This window comes from Hypomesus nipponensis, chromosome 3 (genome assembly GCF_054491055.1).
Source record: "Hypomesus nipponensis isolate SF chromosome 3, ASM5449105v1, whole genome shotgun sequence".
Lineage (NCBI taxonomy): Eukaryota > Metazoa > Chordata > Actinopteri > Osmeriformes > Osmeridae > Hypomesus > Hypomesus nipponensis.
This window is the reverse complement of record NC_140363.1, coordinates 14,557,705-14,571,468: the sequence shown is the minus strand read 5'-3', so window position 1 is coordinate 14,571,468 and position 13,764 is coordinate 14,557,705. Positions and strand designations below refer to the sequence as shown.

The 13,764-nt window shown below is 44.3% G+C and overlaps 3 protein-coding genes across 7 annotated transcripts in view; all 3 read right to left on the bottom strand.

Moving 5' to 3' along the window:
- The window catches only part of mapkbp1 (mitogen-activated protein kinase binding protein 1), a 34,025-nt gene extending 31,538 nt beyond the window's left edge, over positions 1-2,487 (bottom strand). The window contains 2 exon segments of the mRNA XM_084678291.1: positions 1,496-1,625; positions 1,800-2,487. Of these exon segments, the coding sequence (XP_084534417.1) occupies positions 1,496-1,609 (114 nt within the window). The 5' untranslated portion in view covers positions 1,610-1,625; positions 1,800-2,487.
- Positions 2,488-3,055: 568 nt separating this feature from the next.
- Positions 3,056-4,180, bottom strand: LOC146299953 (C-C chemokine receptor type 3-like). Its single transcript, XM_084683182.1, has one exon. It carries the CDS (start codon positions 4,178-4,180, stop codon positions 3,056-3,058), a length of 1,125 nt encoding a protein of 374 aa, XP_084539308.1.
- Positions 4,181-5,036: 856 nt separating this feature from the next.
- Positions 5,037-13,764, bottom strand: part of mgaa (MAX dimerization protein MGA a) — a 19,644-nt gene continuing 10,916 nt past the window's right edge. For 2 of the 5 annotated variants that reach the window (XM_084678254.1, XM_084678245.1), the window contains exons 13-26: positions 11,768-12,032; positions 11,302-11,604; positions 10,310-11,223; positions 9,988-10,110; positions 9,581-9,692; positions 9,294-9,496; positions 9,033-9,139; positions 8,734-8,776; positions 8,457-8,561; positions 8,259-8,370; positions 7,825-8,028; positions 7,554-7,712; positions 7,333-7,410; positions 5,037-7,051 (exon numbers count right to left, since the gene is read on the bottom strand). In XM_084678254.1, coding sequence (XP_084534380.1) covers positions 6,177-7,051; positions 7,333-7,410; positions 7,554-7,712; positions 7,825-8,028; positions 8,259-8,370; positions 8,457-8,561; positions 8,734-8,776; positions 9,033-9,139; positions 9,294-9,496; positions 9,581-9,692; positions 9,988-10,110; positions 10,310-11,223; positions 11,302-11,604; positions 11,768-12,032 — 3,603 coding nt within the window. In that variant the 3' untranslated portion in view covers positions 5,037-6,176. The remainder of the gene's footprint in view (positions 7,052-7,332; positions 7,411-7,553; positions 7,713-7,824; positions 8,029-8,258; positions 8,371-8,456; positions 8,562-8,733; positions 8,777-9,032; positions 9,140-9,293; positions 9,497-9,580; positions 9,693-9,987; positions 10,111-10,309; positions 11,224-11,301; positions 11,605-11,767; positions 12,033-13,764) is intronic. The other 3 variants (XM_084678278.1, XM_084678271.1, XM_084678264.1) reach the window with 3 other exon arrangements.

Sequence of the window (13,764 nt, the reverse complement as noted above, 5' to 3'; positions counted from 1 at the left end):
AACACTATTATGGCTGTAGAGACTTAAAGGCCTCTTGACATGAATGATTTGGCTAAGATGGGTCTTTGTGGACATCTTCACTTGGCAGGGTACCTCTTTGATAGAACTGGACTTTATCCTGTTGCATAACAGACTTAAAACAACAGGTCTAGTGTTTAGATCTGTTTTACCTCTCTGTGTTTCTGTCTCAGAGAATGACTGCTCATGAGACAGAAACACCTAGTAAAACAACTGACAGAAACACACAAGGATACTAGACTGATTTAAAAAGCCAGTGCGTTCAAAACATAGAGAGTGTGTAAACAGTACTGTATGGGAGTCCTGTCCATATCTCATACAGTCGAAATAGCGCCAACTTGACTGAAATACAGCAGCTTTACTAATGAATTTAAATAATGACACAATAAAATAATATTAATCTAATGGATATTTGAGGGCTGGTCCACGTCTGTGTTTAAACAGGAAAGCACAGTCTGCCGCAGTAAACAGACAATCACTATGGAATGTCGGAGAAGGCTACTCCTGGACACAGTAAGTGTGTGTCTGTCTGTGTGTGTATCTGTCTGTGTGTCTGTCTGGGTGTGTGTCTGTCTGGGTGTGTGTCTGTCTGTCTGTGTGTCTGTGTGTGTGTGTGTCTGTCTGTCTGTCTGTCTGTCAGCCACCTGGCAGAACAGAGGGCACAACAACTCCTCTGCTGGTATTACTGGTGACATTAACCTTCCTCTGTGTACTACATCAACACGTTTACTTGTCAGCAGCACCTCAGATTGCCCAATACTCAACACTGGGACCACACAAGGCTAACGCAGCACAGTGATCCACATCAAACATTGATTATGCAAGAGGACAGCTAAAATTATAAAGCTAGTTTGGAGTCAACCAAGGCAATGACAGAGATACATGGTCATGTATGTGTGTGTGTGTGTGTGTGTGTGTGTGTGTGTGTGTGTGTGTGTGTGTGTGTGTGTGCGTGCGTGTGTGTACGTGCATTAGGACATTTTGCACGGCTGAAATACAGATGGCTTGTCAGAGACAGCAGCACAGCTGTGAGAAGTATGCATGTCATATGCTACTTTCTCATATTGCTCTGAGGGCACTTCACATAGGCTACAACAACAACAGAATTACAGACAATAATAGGGTGTTACTACCATGTGTGTGATGTGTCTTTCAGAATTGAAGACTGGGGAGTATTGAGGCACATTTACAGTATTCTAGGGATGGTGAATAGAGGGAGCTTTAGTGCTAGACAGATATACGCATTTGACTTTAAATTCCATTAATAAATGCCAGCATTACAAATGCATATAAAGTACTTACGTTGTCTACACCAATAGATCGAAACTGTGATGAGCAAGTGTTAGTGTGTTTGTCTGCACATTGTGTTGCCACAAAGGATAGAGCAGTGCAGTACTGTGTGAACTGGTTAAACACCAGAACAACGCAAATGCATAGCACAGCACGACCGTGGTGGATGTAAAGACTGACTACATACCTTATTACTGAGGTTTTCTTTGTTGTTAGTAGGCTTGTTCCGTCTCAGTTTAATAGATGGCGAGCGCAGCAAATTTTTAATCCGGCTCTTTATCGTGGTCCCCTCTACTGTCATCTTGAAATGGAATAGTCTGAGATTTATGAATGACAACCAATACACCAATGTTGACGGGTGTTTTCAGACAGGTATTCAGCAAAAAGCATATTTGTACCCGCTAAACCATATAAACAACAAAACCCAAGTGGTCTCATATCATGCTTGAGCGTGCAGTTCTGATGGGAGACGACGCATGTTGTATAGGCACCTGGTCCTGTGCTCAGTGAACGTGCTGTGCTAAGAAGGCTTATTATTCCGCATACCCGACTATTCGTAACAGCGTCTTAGTATTCAAGCACAGTCAGCTCCATTCGATAATATGAAAATGCATGCATTTAGTGAAAATGTCCATGTCCCTGGTTCTAGGCGACTGCGTTAGTTCTCTTTGACATCCTGACATCCATGAGTGCCGAGGTTCCTCTGGCGTAGGCTATCTGACAGCTGCTAGCTGCCTCGCATTGACGAATCAGAATTTGCGGCGCACAATAAATATCCCTTGCTCAGCTAACCGGTTAGTTAGCGACTCAGCTACTGTAGCTAGCACTTGCTAGTTGGCTAATCTGATTCATTTGAAGCTTGCGTCACCTTATGGGCAACCAATGAGTCAAAAGAACCAAGATATTGATAATCCAATAATAATTTGCTATAGCTAATATATGCTACATAGAAACTTGTAACGGTTAGCGTTAGAGACAATAACAGCTAGCTGACTAGTAACTCATTTGTTTGACAGCTGTCTGTTTGGAATAAGGGAAAGGCACGGGACTTTGACTCATACCAAGAACACAAGTCAACATCGCCACCTAGTGTGGTAGAGATGCGCGCTGAGGCTACACTTATATCCCGTCCGAATTGTTTATGTGTCCTCCTGTTCTGTGAGTGCTAATGTTCTTGTACGGTAGCTCTAACTACGTTTGGTTATTTAGCTGCGCATTTTAAAGAAGTGAATCCGCAACAAAATATCTTGAGCAGCTCTTAGCAACTGTTGCAATTGGCAACTAGTGACATCAACGGTCGAACGAGGCATCGTTCAAAGTTGTGAAATTACTGACATCGCATCCTAAGAAAGATTACAACAACTGGACCTACACAGGGATCCAAGCTAAGCATTTAAATACTTTAGCTTTTTATTGATTTTATTTATTAGCGTAGACTCTTTATAATATTAATTGTAGGTAACCATATATCAATAAAAGTGCACACTTGAAAACATTGAACAGTGTTAAAATTGTTTTTGACAAAAGACAACACCTCTCTGACATTAAGATTGATTTAATCTTCAGGTTAAAGGTAATAAGTCAGGCTGATATGATTTCATATTCAAGTTGATTGCACTGATTTCTCTAATTATATTCTAAAACAACAAAAAGCATATTTATTGTATCATAAACATACATGCAGACTTTTCTTTAAATATAATGCCTCAACAAAAGTCTAAACATCTAAATCCCCCTACCAACAACATCAAAACCCATGTACAGTAGCCTGCTCTAAACTTTGACTTTGACCACTGACTGAGGCTGGCGGTACCAAGTTTTTCTTATTGCTCCTCCAGATGCTATTATTCCACCAGCTGACAGGGCACACCAGAGCCTTGCAGATCCTCTTTGCAGCCCTCTCCTGAATGTGGAAGATGATCGGGTCCAGGCAGGCATTCAGACAGTACAGCAGCTGCGAGATCTCCACCAGGATATTCACCATGTTGGCCACCCTGCACATGTTGGTGTGGTCATACACAGTGAAGAAGATGATGCAGGCGACAATGTGGAGCAGCTGCCCTGGCACCCAGCACACCAGGAAGTTAGCGATGAAGACGGCGATGAGCCAGATGGTCTTGTCACGGCCTTGCGTGATAATGCCGCACGCTGCCCATTGCAGGCGTAACTGTTTCATGCGGGCAATGATCTTGATGTAGGATGGGATGATGAGAAGGAGGGGGACTGAGACCTGGATGCAGTAGTAGGAGAGCAGGGAGTACGTGGCTCCAACGGACCTGCGGTCAGAGGTGACTATGACCCCGCAGTAACGAAAGCCGCTCTTTCGCTCCCAGTACACGATGTTGGGGTAGCTGAGGTAGATGAGCAGGACTGTGATGGCCCACAGCAGTCCCGAAACCAGCGCTGCATTCCTCGGCGTCCGCACCATCCTCGACTCCAGTGGGAACATGATGGCCATGAAGCGGTCAACGCTAATGGCGCAGATGAACATGGTGCTGGAGGTCAGGCCCACAAAGTGCAGCATGCTACTTAGGATGCACAGCGTGCGACCCATACTCCAGTCATAGTTGGAGTAGATTTGGAGGGCCCGGGGGGGCATGGAGCTCAGGTAGGCCAGGTCACACAGTGCCAGGTTCAGGATGCCGATAGAACCGATGGTCCAGGGTCGCATCGGCTGCAGGCAGAGATACAGGCTCCAGAGGTTCCCCACAATGCCAATCAGGGCCAGGATGTGGAAGAGTGGTGTGATGACCACCCTGCCATAACTGTGTATGTGGGAGCAGTCAAAGTAGAGGACCACAGGGAGGGATAGGTCCATGCTGTCGCGTACCTTCCACCAATCTTGGTAGGAGATGCTGAAGTTGCCTTCCATGATGCTCCCTCCTCTTACAGGTCTTCCAAAACACATAAATCATAGTGGAAGGGTGAATACATTATGCATGTACAGAAAGCTCCTTTCATGTCCATGTTTTATCATTTTCAGTGAATCCCATGTGTTGCAGGTGGAAACTAAATGTACATACACCCATAAAACATTGAAACATATTTAATTCTCTCGGTAAAGCAGATCACTGTGCAGTCAAATAACACTTTCAGCAAGTGACCACTACTTTCACACACAGGCATTCTTTGTAGGCTAGGATTGAATAAGATTAAACTGAATATAGTCAAAACATGAAATCTGTATGATTAGGACTTACCACACAACACAGCTGGCAGCAGTTCCTGAGATCAAACTCAGTATGTTTCTGAGACTAAAGTATCAGTGCCAACTTTAATGATCTAAAACGAAGTCTTCAGAGAGATGCTTTTAAATTGTTTTTCCTAGGAGACCAGGTCTTGCCAGTTATGTAAAAGGCCATGATGTGTGGTCAGTCACAATCTCATTGCTTGGTCTCAGGAGGCCAGACAGAAAGGTCAGTTTTCCTCAGTCAACAACAACGTTCTTAAGGGCATATGATAAAACAGTTTCAGAACTGTAAGACTTGTTTATCGCCTTAGCGCTCTGGAGTTTATACACAGGATGAATGATGTTCTATGCAGTTTAAGGGTTATGTCGTATGTATACATTTGTTTTGATGTTGCTCTATGTCAGTTTTCTTTGCCAAGTGTAGAGATTTAAATCTCAGTGTGCATTCCATACTTAAATACATAAAAAATTATAACAATATTCAACACTTAAAAAGTTACATAGGTATGGCACTACGGCCTGCAATACTCCAATCACGTCAACTTTAATATATTTTATTGCAAGGTCTCCTTTTGACAACACTGATAACTTATTTACACAACATACAAAAATATTGCTTTTACAAAATAAAATGTTAAAAACACAATGAGCTTACCACCAGGACATACAGTACAAAGTATAATCCTATACTGAGGCTAATATAAAATAGTTGTTACGTCAGGGTGTAACTTGATAAATAACCAGAGGCTTTTAGTGTTACACCTTGTATAATCCTTTTAGCAGCGCCAAATGAAAACAAGATTACGGTAAACCCTTCTCTTGTACCTAATACAATCCCTGGTGATTTTGAACATGTAAGTGACCTTCCATGCTTATGTTATTGAATGTCGGGTCACGTTCCTCACACACCAGTGGACAGGTAAATGGTCAGTAGTAAAGATCACTGATCTGAAGGGCCAAAACATACCAAAGTTTGGTGATAAAGGGCACAATTATATGTGGGTCAAGTTTAAGCATCTTCAAATCTTAAGGTTGTCCTATTCTTTGGGTGGTCGTGGGGAGAGGGAAAGCAGTTGAAATGTTCCTTATCGCTCCTACATGATTTTTCTTCATATATGAGCCATTGAAACATGAAGGGACCCCTTTGAAACAGTCAATAACATTATAGTACTATCAATAACTCTAGGTTCCTTTGATCGAACAAAGCAGAACAATACTGTACAGGTTTTGATGAAAGTTCATATCGCCCATGAGTCATTACATCTCTCTCCTATCTCCTCTTTAAAACAGGGGAATGATCAAATACAGATCCCATTAAGAGATAAAAATGTATGGGAACCAGAAGCGTGGCCTTTTGCATTTATGAAGTACAAACAGCTCTGATTTCTGATTAGGGGCCTGAGGAGATGCTAGTTGCAGTATTAACACTGACATTATGCAACCTTTACTGTCTGTTGTTCTCCCTGGCTGCTTTAAATGTCTGAACAAGTCTTGAGAACTAGAATAAGTAGAAATGAACCTGGAATTACTATTTTGATATTTAGGCAAACCAAACCAAGCTGAACCATGCCAGAAAAAAAACGTTCTGGGAGGGCATCATGGCTGCTGGATGTGTGTTTAGTGTTCAGTGGATTAGTGCAGGTAGTGTATTTGTAGCTGGGGGCTACTTGAGGAGATGCTAGGATTGTGGATTGGTCTTCAAGCCCAAAGGAGCTAGTCTGGGCATTGGTCTCCAGGCAACCTCTGACTCCTGCTTTTCCTCTGATCTGATATTCGTGTCCGCCACTATAGCCACACCCCCCACCTTCATCTGCAGCAAAGGGGGTGGAGTCAGGGTACCTCCTTTAGTGGTTCCAAGAGGAGGTGGAAGTGGGCTTTGCTCCTGGCTGTGTCTGTTTTCAACTGTACCAGGGCCATACCCAGAACCCAATATGGAATTGGAAACAGATTCCAAGACAGAACCTGACCTACCGTTGGACTGTTGCCCTGGTTGATGTTCAAGTTCCGGAACAAATGACTCTCCCGGTGGCTGTGATAGACTGCTGGATGACTTATTGTCCCCATGAGATCCAGTCATGTCCTCATCCAGACTGAGGAACATGGGGCTGAGGGAGCGCTCGTCATCACCCTCTCCCATTGCCCCCCTCTCTTTCTGTGGCCTCCCACCCGTCCCTGACACAGGGAGGGGTAAGCTAGGAAGCTCTGATGGTATGTCGGGGTCCTCACTACTGATCTGCTGGTTGAGGAACACAATTTCATTAAGCAGAGTTGTCAGACTCTCATCCTCACTATCAACTTCATCACCACTACCAGCATCATCCCCAGAGACGGAAGCCTGTTTAGCATCCTTCATCTCTACACAGTCTGCAGAATCAATCCCCTCATCCAGGAGCCTTACGTTCTCTTCATGTAGCCCCACCCCCTGCACTGTTAGAGCACTGCTCTGGGCCGTGGAGGCAGGGCCAGGAGCCCCAGGGGCCTGGGTTTGGCCAATGTTTTGTGTCAAGACCTGGGGTTGTTGTGCAGCCAAAGATATCCTATAATCTACATTGCCTGGAGAGAGAGGAACAGAAAGAGAGTTCAGTGTATCATCCTGTACAGCATATCTAGCTAAAATATACAATATATAAAATATACCAAGACTTTCTTAGATGAATACATCTATGTATCCTAGGATGACAGGTCATCCATACAAAGGTTGATTATAAGTCAGCTTTTCATGTAATGCCCCTCAAACTATGATCACCTGCTATCAGATAGTCCCTCTCAGGTAACTATTGTCCATTACTATACAGGTTAGTTAGGTCAGTGTGTTGCTCAGCTGAAGGTCTTACCAGGTGGGTTGAGGGAGAGGGGGGGGGCTTTGACTTGCTGTGACAGGGATGGGATGCTGATTGTGACTGAAGCCACACCTAAACATTATGGAACAAAAGAAACAATCATATATATTTACATCATTCAAGTACAAGCAATAAACAGATTTGTCCATTTGTTTCAGTACTCTGTATGCAAGGTCAAATCAAGCATGTGTTGAGGTGTTGAGACTGTTGGGTACCTGGCGTAGGGGAAGGGTGCAGGCCCAGCCCTGACAGACTGACTGGGTGAAGCAGGGAGGAGCCTATAGGCTGAAGGGGTGCCATTGTGATGACCTGCTGACCTGGGATCACCAGCAGCCCAGTGGGGAGCAGGTTTGTGTGGATGTATGGAGACCCGCCTGCGAAGAGGATGTCAAGTTATGCACTTCATCCTTCATATGGTCATAGTGTTGGATATAATATGGGAAGGAGGAGAAAGTCACATTTGGTCCATAGCGGAGGGGGGCTCACCTTCCATGGGCTTCGTGGCAGAGGGAGGAGGTTTCTTCCCACGAGACAGGATGTTGGGGACAGTTTTTGGTCTGATGCTGAGCTGGGCGGGAGGCTGGAGGACAGCCTTTCTTCTCTCCTTCTCTTTAACTCTTCTTCTTTGGTCCTCCTTCTGCATCGTGGAGATTTCCTGTACTTTCCACAGGATCCTCTCCTCCTTCTTACCTGTGGAGGTACAACACAGAACACACCATCAGTCCTGATTTATGGTCCAGTGATGCTGCATGAATGTTATTCAGCATGGTATTACATGTTACAACATTGGATTTTTTGAATGGTTTTTGTTGCATTATAGCATTACTGTGTATTTACACCATGTCTATATTACTGTGGGTAAAAAGAGACCGTTACTACAGATTAGGCGACGAATGTGTAGAGGCATTAGGGTACTTTACCTGTGAGTTGGGAGACCTTGAGGATGTAGTCTGTCCTGGTCTGTGTCTGAGCAGCCTTCAGCCTCTCCAGAATCTTACATTTGTCACTTAGGTCTCTGATTTCCCTACAGGCCTGGGGAGAATAGTATTAGTATAGTATTAGTTTTTCCACGATTACCCTAATGTACCTGTGTAGCTAGGCAGACTCTGTGCTCTCACCTGATTAAGGACAAAGCCCGTAGACTTTCTTCTTTTGATGTCCAGCATCTCTGTCAAATTTTTGTACTGTGCCGTGTACCTTTCTCGACTCTGCTTGGCAGTGCCCTGAAAACCGGAAATAGCAAATAGAGCTTAGTCTGCAACTATCCTAAAACCCTGCCCAATAAGTTACTTTAGAAAGATGGTTCGAAAGCTTGTTCTTGATGCTATAACCACATCATAAGACATAAAGGATGGAAGAGGGGATGACAGAGGGTACGTAAAAGTTGTCACTCACAACTTTGTCTTCATACTTCTTCGTGTCTTCTTCTGTAGAACACCTGTAAAACCAACACCAACATACCCCACAAGTGAGACATCTCCACTAGCTATTTCTATATTAGGGCTGAACTTTGCTTGTGCAGAGCAACACATTAACCTTTACATACAAGACATATGGAAAAGCAAGCACCAAATAAAAGTCAAGAGATAATGATCGCTGTGCACAGATACTTTGTGCCCCTGTACTGTGACCAAACCAAGCCGCTTAATGAGCCTTTCTCAGGATGTATTAAGGCCTCGTTGTGCCTGACTCACGTTGGGTCGTTGTTCGGTTGCGGCGGGCCATCTGACGTCCTCAGTGCATCTACATTCTCTTGCATAGTCTTTGAATCCACAGACTCCCATTTCTCTTCACCTTCATCCTAATCAGACATGAAAATATAACTCAAGCAATGGCAATCATTTTCATGTAATATTGGAGCAATTTGAGGACATCCTTGTGAACTAGGAATCAGTGCTCCATATGCCCCGCCCATTCAGTTAAAAATATGGTACATTAAAAAGTTAAGCCCCTACACTGGTGACATTGATGATGCCAGTCTGTCCAGATGGGTGCTCATCTGAGGAGTTGTCAGTTTCTTCTTCTGTGTCATCCAATAGGCTCACCGCTTCAGTCACATCATTGACCAATGAGGGCACTTTCTCTGAGTCCTCCAGGACGCGCTGCCTCTCGGTTCCTACTGCCCCAGTGGCCTGTTCCTCTTTATCTCCTCTCTTGGCTGGAAACAGAAACACTTATTTCCAACATGGGTTTAGATTGGGTAAACCTATAAGATGTCTGGCCTTTTACAATTTAATCTTACCCGTCAACTGCTCGATCATTTCGAAACACTCTGCTCTCCGATTGGCCAAAGAGGCCTGCTCCATCTTCAGACTTTTGCTCATCCTCTGCAGGATCTTAATTTCCCTTTTAGCCTGAAGGAACAATATTGATATCAAACCAGGTGATAGCTTGTGGTGATTCTCCTATCTCAGCCCTAGCCCAGACTCTCTCCACCAACCCCAGACCAGCCTACCACATCCCCAGCGACACCTCAAGCTGCAGCCTCTCACCTTAACCAGAGGCCACCCTGGGCCAGCCTCCAATCAAGACCCAAGCAAAATGCCTTTCCCCAAGTCCTCTCCTTCAAACCCCAGGCCAACCATTCCCACAACTTGCTGCAACCATCCTCTAGTTCTAGTCTAGCATCCTAGTGTCTGACAGGCTGACCTGGTTCAAGATGTGGATCTTGGTTGATTTTTCATCCAGCTCCAGTGCTTCCCTCAGCTGCTTAAAGCGTTGCTTTAAGTCCCCACGACGCAATCTCTCCAAGACATTGTGCAGTATCTTCTTCTACAGAATAAATAAATTATATTTTCACAACCACACACATATTGATGCCCTGGATAATGTACATGAAAGACAATGATGGGGAAGCACTTGCAAAGGGTCAACACTTTGTATCTGATACTGACTACAGTGTCTTGTATAGAGCTTAATTAATATTACATTAACAGTCCTCATGTAGGCTATCATGCTCCATAATTCTTACATCAATAACTTTCAGGGGACATGCATTGGTGTCAACCTCTGAATCTTCAGTCTCTTCTGTATCCTCCTCAGAGTCCGTGTCCGTCGCTGAGTCACTGTCCAGGTCTACCACATCCACTTCCTCCTCCACCCCTAGTGAGTGCCTTTCCTCAGAAATATCCAGCCTCCCGCCATCTTCAACCCTCTTTCCTGGCTCTTTATGATTTTCCTCCCTTCGACAGACGACATCCTGGCCTATCATACCAGAGCTTGGCTCAGTGACCGAGGACGTTTGGGGGGTCTGATTGAGAGACACCTTTTGGGAGGGCACAGGGGGATTTATGGAGGTTACAGGGATTTTGGGGGGATTTGGGGGATTATAAGTGGGACTGTACACTTTCTCTTCTCCCAGAATGGCATCTGATGAGGAAGTGTAGGAGGGACGGGATGATGTATTGGTGGATGTCATCAAGTTTTTTTTTACTGCAGTCTCTTTGACCTTGACCTGACTTCCAGGGGATTGGACTGTAAGAGGGACCAGGGTTGGAAGGGGTTTTAGGATCGTAATCGAGCCAGTTCCAGGTTTAATAAAGCCCTGTCTTTTTTTCTTTCCTAAGGGAGGAAGGATTTTGAAACGGCACGTGTCCTTTTGACCTACGAAATCCGGAGGGGGGGCATTTGCAGCAATGTTACCAGGTGCTGAACTCGGACAAGTTATACGATGGAGAGTAACCGACTTAGAGCTGGATAGGACAGTGACGTTGGGGGAGGTCTTGGTGGCGGTATGTACTGAGGGAGGGGTGTGTGTGACAGTGGAGGAGGGCCCTGGAAGTATAGGTTTTAGGACCTGGCCACTAGAGAAAGTCTTGTTAGGTAGAGAGCCAGGCGAGGATACTGAGGTAGATAACACTGGCTGGGCAGAAGCAAGCGGAACAGCTGAAATGGCAGAAGTCAAGTTGTTACTGCGACGTCACTACACATTTCCATTAGCTGCGGTGATGAATGGCTCCTTACCTTTCTGCACCACCAGGTTTGGATTGAGGGCCTGCAGCTGACTGAGGGGAACCAGCTGAATGAGCTTTCCTTCTGGGTTGCGGTAGACGGTGGTCCCCTTGGTGGAGCAGATAGGCTGGAGCAACATCCTCTGGCCAGGCGTGATGGGTGCCAGGGGCTGGGAGGTCGGGCAGGGCATCTTGAACACGTTGTTGGTCCCAGGGACAGGGATAATCAGCATAGTGGGCTTTGGGGCTCCCACTCCTCCTGGGGCTGTGTTTGAAACAGACACCACCGTCTTCTGGACTGACACGGCGTTAACGTCTGTAAAAAGAGAACATAACACATTAAAATAGTGACGACAAGCAACAGCTCAAATTGATATGGACCGAGAGGGAAGAAGACTTCCAGAGACGGTGTAAAACATGCACACCACAGGAGGGGAGAGGCACACATGACGCACCAATGCACAGAGATTCCTCCTCACCTGATGTGGTCACAGATGTGTTGGAAGAGGTGGCTGCAGACAGGGTTTGCTGAGGAGCAGAGATTCCCACTGCTGAGGCTTGCTTCTGTGGTTTTGAGTTGGAGGCAATGGTGGGATTGGTGGTGGAGGAGGAGGCTAATTTAACCTGCTCTTGGCTTGCATGGGATAGTCTACCAGTGAGGTAGGCTGCCAATCTGTTGGCAGGATGAATGGCACCCATCTTCCCCAGCTGGATCTTAGCATGGGGGTACGATCGACCATTTACCTGCAGAGAAATGGAATGCAAAGAGTGAGGAGCTTTCCAGCATATTACCTACAGCTCAAAACAGAAAACATAGAAAAGAAACAAGCTATATTGTAGAACATCTTTTTAGACAGATAATGTAGTATGTAGAGTACAAAATGGGACAACAGGATTGGGTTAAGTAGTTGTGTAAAATAGTTAATGAAAGGCCTCAGGTAAATGCTAAATTGAGCCAAGAGGCTACTTCTCTTTCGTCCTGAATGTAGGCAAGGCAAGTTTATTTATATAGCACAATTCAGACACAAGGCCACTCAAAGTGCTTTACAGGGGCCAGATTAGAATACATAAAACACATTATAAAACATTTAAAAGCGGATAAAAGAAGTAAATAAAAAAAAATTAAAACTCGATTTAATAAAAGAAGCAAATAAAATGAAAATTGCAAGTTAAAAAGGAAACAAAAAAGTCTTCAGACTCGATTTAAAAGAACTGAAAGTTGCAGCAGACCTCAAGTTCTCTGGGAGTTTGTTCCAGATTGTTGGTGCTTAAAAACTAAAAGCTGCTTCTCCTCGTTTAGTCCTAACTCTAGGGACTGTAAGTAGACCTGTCCCAGACGACCTAAGGGCTCTGGACGGTTCATAACTTATCAGCATATCAGTAATGTATTTTGGCCCTAAACCATTTAGTGCTTTATAAACCAACATCAGAATTTTGAAGTCAATTCTTTGAGTGACTGGAAGCCAGTGTAAAGACCTCAGAACTGGGGTAATGTGATCTACTTTTTTGGTCCTAGTAAGGACACGGGCAGCAGCGTTTTGAATTAGCTGAAGCTGTCTGATTGATTTTTTTGGAAGGCCAGCAAGGACACTGTTACAATAGTCAAGTCTACTAAAGATAAATGCATGGACAAGTTTTTCTAAATCTTGCTGAGACATAAGCCCTTTAATTCTTGATATGTTTTTTAGGTGGTAGTAGGCTGATTTATTGATTGATTTTATGTGTTTCTTGAAATTCAAGTCGGAGTCTACAACAACACCAAGATTTCTGGCTTGGGGTGTAGTTTCTAACATAATGGATGTAAGCTGTGCGCTGACTTTTAATTGTTCATCTTTGGCACCAAAGACAATTACTTCAGTTTTATCGTTGTTTAATTGAAGGAAATTTTGGCACATCCAATCATTGATTTGTTCAATGCACTTACTCAGTGCCTGTATTGGACTGTAGTCTCCCGGTGATATGGTTATGTAAATTTGTGTGTCGTCTGCATAATTATGGTAGCATAATTTGTTCTTATTCATAATCTGAGCTAGCGGTAGCATGTAGATGTTAAACAGAAGAGGCCCAAGAATGGAACCTTGGGGGACCCCGCATGTAATATTTGTCCGCTCAGATGTGAAATTGCCTATTGACACATAGTAGTCTCTATCCTTTAAGTAGGATTCAAACCAGCTTAGTACAGTTCCAGAAAGTCCAACCCAGTTTGCTAGTCGATCTAGTAATATGCTGTGGTCAACTGTGTCAAAAGCGGCACTGAGATCCAGTAAAACTAAGACAGAACTTTTGCCACTGTCTGTGTTTAAATGGATGTCATTGAGGACCTTAACCAGAGCAGTCTCCGTACTGTGGTGTTGTCGAAATCCTGACTGGAAGACATCAAAGCAGTTATTCATTGCTAAGTAGTTATTTAGCTGTTGATAAACAGCTTTTTCAATGATTTTACTTAAAAATGGTAGGTTAGATATGGGCCTATAAT